Source organism: Fusarium sambucinum, chromosome III (genome assembly GCF_050947815.1).
Source record: "Fusarium sambucinum isolate potato_lamoka chromosome III, whole genome shotgun sequence".
Lineage (NCBI taxonomy): Eukaryota > Fungi > Ascomycota > Sordariomycetes > Hypocreales > Nectriaceae > Fusarium > Fusarium sambucinum.
In genome coordinates, this window is record NC_139292.1 from 3,833,168 (window position 1) to 3,846,666 (window position 13,499).

At 17.4% G+C, this 13,499-nt stretch overlaps 1 protein-coding gene across 1 annotated transcript; it reads left to right on the plus strand.

Moving 5' to 3' along the window:
• Positions 1–1,084: 1,084 nt before the first annotated feature.
• FSST1_011440 (carbon-nitrogen hydrolase) lies at positions 1,085–2,249 on the plus strand (the record flags this gene model as incomplete). The annotated part of the gene is made up of 3 exons (XM_083234573.1): positions 1,085–1,132; positions 1,182–1,275; positions 1,324–2,249. The coding sequence occupies 3 exons, from the start codon at positions 1,085–1,087 to the stop codon at positions 2,247–2,249; spliced, it is 1,068 nt and encodes a 355-aa protein (XP_083081136.1).
• Between the last annotated feature and the right edge of the window lie 11,250 nt (positions 2,250–13,499).

Consider the following 13,499-nt stretch of genomic DNA (forward strand, 5'->3'; position numbering starts at 1 on the left):
ACCTAAGAGCCATAGACTAAGGAGTATAAAGTAACCTACTAATGTTATCTCTGGTAACTGCAGCGGTTAATATTTCAAAGGTCTAGGACGTATAACTCAGCAGAAATGAATTGTCCTTCTTCTACCAGTTGTCTGTTATTTAGGTACCAAGGAGATATCTGCAGGACGTGTCGCTGAACTTTATGTTTCACGCAGCTTCAGATAACTTGATTCACGACGGTTGAGTCAACATGAAAACACGCAGTGATGAAAGAGACACATCCGAATGATTGCTATTTTCGAGACTTGTTGCAAATTAACATTTATCATTACTATTTGTATACGGATACGAATATCATGGATTTCTCATGCATGTGTCAGTCAATCTGTCGAATAGATCAATACGGGCATTATCGGAACACCATCTTGTCTTATGACAAGAGAAATTAACTTGCTTAGTGGATATTGTGCAACTCAAACTGCTCATCCATGCATTGATGCGCAAAGTATTGTTTTGTGGAGGTTTACAATATGTTGTCATGATAGATGGCCGCTCCGCCGCACCACAGATAATTCTGCGGCCCGCAACATGCCGCAGCGGCAACTTGCAACTTTCACCCTACATATCACAGTCTATAATGTGGGCTATCATGCCATCATATCCCGAACATGCCGCTTTACACCATAACGGGCCCTAGCAGCTACGTAGGCCCTGACTAAGATCCCATCGATCATTGCCGGCAGATCTAGGAAGACTCATGATGCAACTATGCCATTGGTCCAGCTCGCAGCCTGTGTGCAACCGTGCGATTGTGCCGTTGCTACTATACGTGCGTTTTCTATACAGTACGTGGTTTATCATGTTCTATGTGCACTGATCATGAATCTTGATGAAGATATCGGAGCCTTTCGGCGTCTCGGACTACCACGCTGGTTGTCGTACTAATATCAGTTCGACAGTCAGTGCGTTATACCAAATTCTTGTCTGTGTATTCTGGTATAAATATCTAGCTCTGCCGCATCCAAATCATCAATATCACTTTCATCATCACACAGAAACACTACAATCAAACAATCCCAACAAATCTCTTTATCAACCTTCATCATGGCTATCACCAATTACAAGGCCGCCGCTGTCACCTCCGAGCCTGGAGTGAGTCTCTCACCATTACAACAGCGATGCATTTACTGACGATGTTTAGTGGTTCGACCTCGAGGGCGGCGTTCGCAAGACCATTGACTTCATCAACGAGGCTGGTGAGGCTGGATGCAAGTTTGTTGCCTTTCCCGAAGTTTGTAAGTTTTCTCACTTTTGATGAATTTACAATATCTAATACCCAACAGGGATTCCAGGATATCCTTACTGGATGTGGAAGGTTACCTACCTCCAGTCTCTCCCTATGCTCAAGAGGTACCGTGAGAACTCCATGGCTGTCGACTCTGAGGAGATGCGCCGTATCCGACGCGCTGCTCGTGATAACCAGATCTTTGTCTCTCTGGGATTCTCCGAGATTGATCACGCCACTCTTTACCTCTCCCAGGTTCTGATCGGTCCTGATGGCGCCGTCATCAACCACCGCCGCAAGATCAAGCCCACTCATGTTGAGAAGCTCGTTTATGGTGATGGATCCGGTGACACCTTCATGTCTGTCAGTGAGACTGAGATTGGCCGCGTCGGTCAGCTCAACTGCTGGGAGAACATGAACCCCTTCCTCAAGTCTCTCAACGTCTCTGCTGGTGAGCAGGTTCACGTTGCCGCATGGCCTGTCTACCCTGGCAAGGAGCGCCAGGTTCACCCCGACCCTGCCACCAACTATGCCGATCCAGCCTCTGACCTGGTTACTCCTGAGTATGCTATCGAGACTGGCACGTGGACTCTTGCTCCCTTCCAGCGTCTCTCGGTTGAGGGTCTGAAGATCAACACTCCTGAGGGTGTTGAGCCCGAGACTGACCCCTCGGTTTACAACGGTCATGCCCGTATCTACCGACCCGACGGTAGCCTTGTTGTCAAGCCCGAGAAGGACTTTGATGGTCTTCTCTTTGTTGACATCGACCTCAACGAGTGTCATCTGACCAAGGTCCTCGCTGACTTTGCTGGCCACTACATGCGCCCTGATCTCATTCGCCTCCTGGTCGACACTCGCCGCAAGGAACTCATCACTGAGGCTGATCCTAACGGCTCCATTGCTACTTACAGCACTCGCCAAAGACTTGGATTGGACAAGCCTCTTTCGAAGAAGGAGGGAGATGAGACAACTGATGTGCTTTAAATGTGACTTGACGAGGTTGGGTCATCATCCCATTCCGCCAAGATGATTTCCTCTCATGATGGATGGAACTTGTAAGATAGAAAGATTGTGTGTAGAAATTGAAATATATTGAGGATTATAAAGTTATGGGATCAGTATTAGTGCGTCGTGATAAAGAATATGTATGAGTTTCTTAAGAACTGAAAATCAATGTTGATTACTATTCCAATTTGCTTGGATCGTGTTTGAATGGGGCATGTCGGGATGTGGAGGTCACTACAGCCGCTGTGGGGCCTGAAGACGATAGGGCTTACTATCTTAAAAGTCGATTTATAATAGGCTAACCCCTCTTATAGGGCTTTATTAATTATATTTCTAATTTTTTAATTTTTTATATATTAATTTAATTAATTATATAAGTAGATTATATAAGAAAATAAAGGTTAAAAGGGTTATATATTAGTATATTAATAATATCTTTATATTATAGCTTTAGCTTTATTTTTTATTTTTAAAATTAATATACTTTATAAAATAAAAATTTCTTTTTTTTATTATATTTATATATTTATAATAGCTTTAAATAGCTTAATATTAATTTATTTAAAATTATATAGCTTAAATTTTTTATTTAATATTATTTTTTTCTTTTTATAAATACTTTTTTTTATTAGACTTTATACTTTAGCTATAGGCTTTATATAGGCTTTTTTTACTTTATATAAACCTATTTTACTTTCTTTATATACTTTTAATTAATTTTATATTACCTTTATTACTTTTATATAATTAAGTGCTTTATTTTTATATATTTTTTATTTTCCTATATATATATTTATTAATCTCTTATTTTCCTAGTATTAATAATATTTATTATATTAATCTTATTTATATAAATATATATATACCTTTATATATTTATTATATTAATAAAGAAAGAAACTATTATATAGTAAAAAGACTATATAATAGCTATTAAAAAGAAAAGAACTATTAATAATATAGCTATAAAGAAGGCTAAAGAGATTATTATAAAAAAAGCTAAAAATATTATTACTATAGCTATAGTAAAAGCTAAAGCTAAAGCTAAAGTTATAAAAGAGATTAAAGAACTTATAAAGAAAATTAAAAAGGCTATTATAAAGGAAGTTAAAAAGGCTATTATAAAGAAAGCTAAAGAGACTATAAAGAAAGCTAATTTAATTAAAAAGGCTTAAAATAAGGAATTTAAAGAAAATATATTTAATAATAAACTTATTACTCTCTAGAAATATTATAATATAGTCTATAAAGTAAAAGAGAATATAAAGAAAATAGCTCTATAAAAATTTATATCTTTAAATAAATAATAACTTAAAGATAAAAAATATTATTTTAATAAAGAGTATAGCCTTAATAAAGTACTTAAAGTAAAGCCTTATATATTAATTTATAAAAAGGATTTAAACTTTATAACTATAAAGAAAGCTTTATAAAAAGACTTATAAAACTATTTTATATATTTCCTTAAGGTAATATTTAATATTTCTATTACTATATTTAATTTTAAGGCTTTATAACCCTATTTATATCTAGACCTTATAATTTAAGGTTTTTATTTTATTTTAATAGCTTATTCTTATAAGGATATTAAGGCTATTTAAAAAAATAAATACTTAGTATATATTATATAATTTATATATTTATTATATTATATTAATTTCTATAATATATTATTAAGCCTAATAAACTTTACTTTAATAAGTATAAATAGGATAATATAAAACCCTATATTATTTAATTTTCTTAATAAAATACTAATACTTTACTTTACTATTTATATAAAATCCCTTATAATACTTTAAAGAGCTATAATAAATATAAAGCTAAAAATAATATAATTATAAACTGCTTTATTTATTTACTTAAGCCTAATAAATATTTAAATTATAATTAAAACTATTTAAGCTTATTATATTCCTTTTTTAAAAATATATATTATTTATTATTTACTTAACCTTAATATTAACTATTATATAGAGTTTATACTTAGAAAAGATAAATATAAATATAATATTAAATCTAATAATAATAGTAATAATATTATTTTAATCTTTTTAAATTTAAATAATTCTATAAAGAATATTACTATAAAGCTAATTAAAGCCTTTAATTATACTTTATACCTTATAATTACTTAATTCTTTAAGAAAGCTATTAATAAATTAAAAAAAAGCTTTAAAAATAAAAAAAGTAAAAAGTAAAGATATAAATAATAAAATTACTTTATATAGTCTCCTTTAAAGGACTTTAAGCTATAATTTTATAATTTATAATAAAATTAATATATATATTTTTAATATATAATAGTATTTATAATAATATATAAGGTATTATAAAATATTATATATAGCTTAATAGAAAAGTTTAATTTACTTTATTTTACTTTTAAGGAAAAAAATTATAAAGATATTATATAATCTTATAGTATTAAAAAAATCCTTTAAATAGCTATATATACTTTAAAATTTTCTTTTTTTATTCTTTATAAGCCTTTATAATACTCTATAAGCCTTTATTAGCCTTTATAATAAGTAATATTAATTGCCTTTTTAAAGATTTAATATTATTTTATATTTAAATTAAATAATAAAAAGATATTAATTAAATAGCTATAAATAAGCTTTTAATATATATTTCTATAAAACTTAATATCTTTATATTTTAATTAATATTATATTAATACTTTAAAACTTAATAATTAAATTAATTATTATTAAGTATTAATTAAATATATAAAGAAAATATAAAAGCTTTATATATTTAAATAAAAAAACTTTACTTTAATAATATTTTTTAAAATAAAAATATTCTATATTAACTATAAAAAAAGGGCTTTATAATTATACTTATAGATATATAATAAATATAATAAGAACTTAATATCTTATAATATTAAATTACTAAGTAAAAAGTAATATAATTAATTAAATTATATAAATTCTTTAAGAATAATACGTTACTTAATATTAAGCTTTAAATATTTAATTATATATATCTTTATACTTATATATATTAAAATAATATTTCTTTTAATTAAAATAAGATTTATAAAGCCTTTTAAAGCTTTTTACTATAGAATATAATTAAATAATAAAATATATTATAAAATTACTAAATTAAATAGATAATACCTAGCCTTAATTATATATAATTAATTAATACTTATAATAAGTTAAAGGCTTAAGGTATTAAAGTATATATATTAATTAATATTTACTTATATTATATTATATAGCTTTATATTAATATATTAGCTAATATATTATATAGTATATTTAATTAATATCTTTAAATACTTAAAGAATAAAGTATTATACTTTTACTTATTTAATTAGACTATAAAAATAAAACCCTCTTTATAGCTAATATATATTTATACTTTTTATAAGTATATTATTATTTATAAGGTAATATATAATTAATTTAATTTTAAGATTATTAGATTTATAGTAAAAGTATATATAATAAAAGGATTAAAAGTTAATAATATTAATTAAATAAAAGTAAAGTAAAGTATTAATATATATATATTTCTAGATTAACTTATATATATATATTAACTATATATAGAAATACTTTAATAAAATTACTTCTTAAGGCTACTTTTTAATAGATTTTATTTTAAATAGAATTATTATTCTTTATTTTTATATAATAAACTAGACTTAAATAGCTATTTATAAGTATTAATAAATAATATTATTTAGTTTAAAAAGAAAAAAGGATTTTTAAATAATTACTTTTTCTTTTTTTTTATATAAAAATAAAATAAGCTATTTAAATTCCTTATTAAACTAAGGTATAAATATAGCTTAAGCTTATAATATATTTCCTTTTTATATCCTTTAATATTACTTTAAATAAGGAATTTTTTAAATTTAATTTAAATAAAATCTAAGTAAAATTCTAATTAAATTTTTTTTATATTTTAATATTAAAAATTATTTTCTAAAATTATTTAATAAAACTTTAAAATAAATCCTAATAAATATTACTTTATATTTTTAAATTTTTATTATATTAATTTTTATAAATATTATTAAATCTATATATTTTAATTATTATCCTAAAGATATTTTTATTTATATTTTATTATATATTTTAATTAACTTTATTATTTTTCTATTTATTTTTATTAAGGTTTTTAAATAATTCCTTATTATTTCTATTTATATTTATTATTTTATTTTATTAAATTTATTTATATTTTTATTTATATATTCTTTATACTTATAAGTATTTAATTATTATTTATTTTATTTTTTTATTATAATTAGCTTTATATTTCTTTATATATTTATTTTATTTTATTATTTTCTTTTTTATTATTTTTTTATATTTATATTTATACTTATTAATATTTATATTATATTAATATAAATCTTTATTAATTTATTTTAAATTTTATTATTATTATAATTATTATTATTAATCTTTTTAATAATTTCTTTATTCCTTTTAATAATAAAAAGAATAGCCTTATTAAATATTATATTATTAATATATATATTATTAATAAAAATAGTAATAATAAAGAGTTTTAAATTCTTATAGCCTTTATTATACTTTATATTTAATATATTATTAAATTATATAAATCTAAAATCTTTAAACTTTATTTATTAGGTAATAGCTATATTTATAAGTAGTATTTAAAAATAAAAGAGATATATTCTTAGGAAGATTTACTTTATATTTTTAATTTTACTTTATAAGCTTAATTATACTATTTATAGTCTTTTATTAAGAATAATATATATATTATTATTTTTAATATAAAGAAAAAATATTTTTAAATTACTAAGAAGTTTTATTATTATATTAATTAATTTAAGGATTTACTTATTATTATTTATATTAATTAAACTCTTATTTAATTTACTTATTATTTTCTTAATATTTATTAAATCCCTAGGTTTAATTTAACTTTATTTATTTTTAACTTTTAAGCTATTATTTTATTACTTTTTAATTTTAATTTAATTATTTTTTCTATTTATAATAATATTATTATTTTCTAATAATAAACCTAGGCTAATTTTTAAGCCTTAGCTTAAATAAGCTATACCTTTATTTATAAATAATATAATTAAAATACTTAAATTATTTTTACTTTTATTATTAATATTATTACTTTTATTAAAGTTATTTATATTCTTTATAAATCTTATTATTAGTTTTATTTTTACTATTATTAATATAATAAATCTATTAAATTAAAAGAATTTAATTCTTTTTATTTCTTTTATAATAATAATTAGTTTTTAATTAATAATATTTATTATAATATTTTTTAAAATAATTTAAATTTAACTATTATTATATTAATTAAGTTTATATTATACTTAGGTTATACTTAGGATATTTTATTTTTAATTTTATATAATTTATTTTTAATCTTTATTATTTATATTATTATTATAATTAATATATTATTATAATTCTTTATTATTTTAAATAATATTTTAGCCTATTTAAGGCTATTTAAATAAAATATACTTTTATATTTTACTTTATATTTATTTAATATTTATATATTTAATATATTCTTTAATAGCTATTATTATAATTTATTATAGCCTTTTTATTTAATTAATATATTATAATATTATCCTTATTTTAATGTATTCTTAGCTATTAAAATAGCTTTAATTTTATATTCTTTTTAAAGTTTTAATTTCTTTTTTTAAAGAATTAATTATAGTAATAGTTTTATATTTATTTATATTTATAAAAATAAAAGATTTAAAGCTATTTATTTTATTAAATTAATAAAAGAATTTAAATAAATCCTTAATAAGATATTAAAGTAAATACTAAATTTATTTAAAACTTTTATTATATTATATTTAGCTATTATTTAATTAAGTTTTTTATTTAATTAATTTATTTTAATATTATATAAATTAAGCTAAATTTAATTTTTAATTTAAAATCTTTTAACTAGATATTAATATTAATTATAAAAATCTTATATTTATTATTAATAGTATATAATAATAGCTTATATTATTTTTAACCTTTTATAAAGTTAAATAATAAAAAAGGTAGCTTATCCTTTAAGGTTTATAGCTAATAATTAAAAGTATTTAATTTATTATATAGTATTAAAATTAAATCTATATAATAATTTATTTAAGCTATAGCTTATTATTATAAATAGTTTATTATATAAGGCTTATTATATTACTAAGAAATATTTTAGCTAATTAAACTATTTAAAGAATATTATTATATATAAAATAACTTAAATTTCTTAATTAGCTTATTTAATTTTACTATTAATTTAAAAATAATAAGAAATAAATAAAAGCTATTTTATTTTTATTAATTAATAAAGTTTTTTTTAAAATTTACTTAATTAATTTAATTTTTTATTAATTATAATTTATTTTAAAAAGCTATAAAACTTTTATTAATAATATATAAATTATATAATATAAGCTTTTATTAAAATACTTAATAATACTTTTAATTAAATATATTTTAATAATTTATTTATTATAATTATATAAAATATTAAATTAGCTTTTATTTAATTTAATAATTTTATTATAAAGTTAATTAAGATTTATATAAAGTATTTATTAATAATAAGTAATAAATATAATAAGCTTTATTATTTCTATTTACTTTTATATATTTTAATATAATAATAATTCTTATAAAATTACTTAATAGCTTATAATATACTATTTTAATAGTAATTATAAATAATTATTTTAAAAATTATATTTTTTCCTAAGTATTTTATAATAAAGCTATTATAAATATTATAAATAATTATTATTATAAATAGCTTATATAAAGATAGTTATATTTATTTTTAATATAAAAGTATTTCTTATAAATTAATAAAGTAATTTTAAATTTATTTAATTATTTTTATAATTTTTAAAAACTTTTATTTTTTATCTTTAATAGCTTATAATTAAGCCTTATATATATATAATATTATTATTCTTTAATTTTATAGAGATTATAAGTATATATTAATAAAGATTATAAATTCTTATAATAGCTTTACTTAAATAATATTAATATTATTTTTATTTATAGCTAGCTTATTCTATATAAGTATTTTTTTTTTATTAATTTTTAATAATTTAATTATAATTATTAAGATATTAATTAATTATAAGACTTAGCCTTTATATAATATTATATTTAAGTAATTTTAATCTTTTTAAAAAAATATATAAAGTTTAAAAGCTAGCTTTTTTAATTAATATTAAAAGTAAATATTAAATTAAAATAATAAGTTAATTTAATATATTTATTATTTTAAGATTTTATAAGCTTTTATAAAATATTTAAAGTTCTTATAATTTATATAAATTATAAAAAAATAATAAAATCTATAAAGCTTTATAAATTAAATTATTAAATATAAAATAATAGCTAATAGTTTTTTATTATAAATTATATAATTATATTATATTAAATTAAATATTATTAAGTAATAAGCTATTAAATATAAGATTCTTTAGCTATTCTTTTAAAATAAATATTTACTTAAAGCTATATTAAAATAATTTACTTTTATAATTATATTTTTATTTAGCCTTTATTATATTAAAATAAGGCTTATAATAAATATTTCCTTAAGCTATTAAAATATATTTTAAATAGCCTTTATTTATTTAAATTTTATATTTTTTTTTATTAAATAATTTAATAATACTATAATAATAATAAAATTATTAATAAAGTTATAATAAAAGTTAATAAATCCTAAGAAACTTTATAATTTTTATAGGTATATTAAAGGCTTTTAGTTTTAAATAATAATAACCTTTTCTAGGTTAAATTTAATTTTAATTTCTATTTAAATAATATATCTTAAGTATTTAATTATATTTATTATAAAATTATATTTTTATAAATTTATATTTTTATAAATTTAAATTAAGCTTTACTTATTATAAGTATTTTAATATCTTATAAACTTTTTATATATAGTCTTTTTATAACCTTTTATTATAAATAAGAATATTATTAAGATATATTATAATAAAAATACCTAGGGATATACTTAAGGTATTATTAATATATTTTTAAAATATAATTAAAGTATTTATTAAATTAAATAAGGTTATTAGCTATTTAAAAAGCTTAAAGTATATTTAAAATATTATAAAGTATTTTTAATTTAAAGTAATTTATATTTTATAAAATATTATATAAATATTTAGCTTTATAAGCTATTTTATTTCTAATAATAATTATAATATTTCTTTAATAAGAAATAAAAAGTATTAATTTTATTATATAATTTTATTAAATATTTTATAATTTATATAAAATTACTATACTTTTTTTAATTTCTTTATTAATAAGATAAATATTATAGCTAATAATAAATTAGCCTTTATTTATTTTTTATTTATAAGGTTTATAATTTATTTATAGAATTTAAATAAATAGTCTTTTAATATATTATATAATAATCTTTATAATAAATTTAAAGGCTTTTTATTTAATTTAGGCTTAAATTAAATATAATAATCTTATATATTTTAAGATAATAATAAGGTAAATACCTTTTTAAAATTAAATAAGTCTTTATAATTTAATAATTCTAAAGGTAATTAAATTTAATTTTTCTTTAAGTAAAGCCTTAATATATATTCTATAAATATTATAAAATAAAAAATCTTAATTATTTTATTAAGGCTAATAGTAATAAAGGTTTTTAATTATTATATATCTTTTACTTATTATTTTATAAGTACTATAAAAATAGATTTTATAATAAATATAATTAATCTTAATATTATTTTTATTTTTATACTTTAAATTACTATATTATTTATAATATTAATTATAATTTTATACTTTTTAATATAAATTATAATATTATAATATATTAATTATAAATATCTTAATATTATTTTTTAAAATAAATTTAAAATAATATAAAAAGCTATAAAGAATTACTAATTATTTAAGTTTATTATAATTTATATAATATATATAATTTATAATATTATTATTTATATTAAATAACCTTATAATTATATTTCTATAGCTATTTTAATTTTATAAAGATATATAAATTTAATTAAATTTAATTTAAAGTATTATATTAATTATTTATTTATAGTTTTATAATAATTATAATTACTATTAACTTATATATTAATAAATAAATATAAATTTAAAAAAGTAATTATTATAAATAAAAGACTATTTATAATTATATTTATCTCTTAGAATTAAATTTATATTTTAGTTTAATATATATTTATTAAGCTATTATAATTAATTATTAATTTTTATATAAGATTATATTTAAGGGTTTTTAATTTCCTTAATTATTCTTTAATTAAATATTATTATTATTTTAATCTTTAGTTTAAAATACTTAGATTTATATTTAATTAATTAGTTATTATATTAAGCCTAAATAATATAAAGCTAATATATAGCCTTAAGAAATAAAATAAAGATATAATTTTAATATATATTATTATTAAAGTATTTTTATTAAGACTTATTAAGCTTTAAGCTTAATATTTATATTATATTTAATATAAAGGTTTTATTTATTATAAGTAATCTTAATAAAAGCTAAATTAATTTTTAATATAATAATATTATTATTCTTATTAACTTTAAATTAAAATAATATTTAAGTTAAAATATAATAATTAAAGAAATTTTCTTTAAGCTTATATAATTCTAGCTTAATAATAATAGCTTAATATTAAAATATTACTTTATTATAATTATTATAAAAAATACTTTAATTAATTAAATAATTATATAATTATTTATTTAAAATATAATATAATTTTATAAGTTTAATATTATTATTTTAATTTAATTTTTTTATTATTATAAGCTTTTAATTAAAATAAATATAAAACTTAATAAATTCCTTATTAAAGTTTTATTAAATATATTTAAGTTTAATTTATATAATTTCTTATTAATATTAATTATTATATATATTTTTTAAATAATTAAAAAACTTCTAAGGATTATAATATTAAAAAAGTTTATTTTTAAAAAGGGTATTACTTTTTATTATACTTTTTCTTTTAAGTTAAAGAAAATATAAAACTATTAATCTTTATAGTCTTTAATCTTATAAATTAAAATATTAATTATATATTTAATTACTATTTTTTATATAAATAATATATTTCTATTTTTATTAAAAGTATAAATTATAAGTAATTATTTTTATTAATAACTCTTATTAATTTAAAGTATTATTAAAATTATTAAGTTTATATATTAAAGTATTAATATTAATAAATATAATAATAAAAAGGCTTTAAAGTATACCTTTAAGTTATTTATATTATTATAAAAAGCTTTTTATTAATTTTATATTAATTTAATTATAAAGGCTTAAATATTATTAAATAGTATTTTATATTTAAATTTAGTTTAATTAAGTATTATATTTAATATTACCTTTAGTTATTATTTTTCCTTTATATTAAAGTCTAGGGATATTTTAATTAAAAGGTTTTTTTAGCTTTAAATTAAAAAAAGCTAAATAATTATAATAGATTAGATTTAATTAGCTATTTATAGGTATTAATAAATAGTATTATTTAATTTAAAAAGAAAAAGGGATTTTTAAATAGTTATTTCTCTTTCCTTTTTATATAAAGATAAAATAAGCTACTTAAATTCCTTATTAAACTAAGGTATAAATATAGCTTAAGCCTATAATATATTATATATTATTAATATATATAAAGCTCTTTAAGTTTATATATCTTTAGAATATATATTAAATTTATAAATAGTATAATAAGTTATATATTATTTCTAGTTAATCTTTTATCTTATATTATTAGCTAAAGACTTAAGGGGTAATAGATTATATTATTTTTATTCTATTTACTTAACTATAAATAGTTATAGAGCTTTTTACTAATAATTAAATTAATATTTATATATATTTACTTAAAGATATAATTATAATTTATAATTAGCTTTTTAAGGAATAAGTCTTTCCTTAAAATAACTCTAATAACTTAAAACTCTCTATATACTTATTTCTATAAGGCTATTTAAAAAAGTATATATTTAATAGTTAATAACTAGTAATTAGACTTCTTTTAATACCTATAGAAGGGATTAATTAAATATAAGCCTATTTAGCTACTTATAATATTAATACTATATTACTTAATAAAGAGTTAAATAATAATCTTAATTATAATTAGACTTAAAGTTAAAAGAAAGTATTATATATATATACTA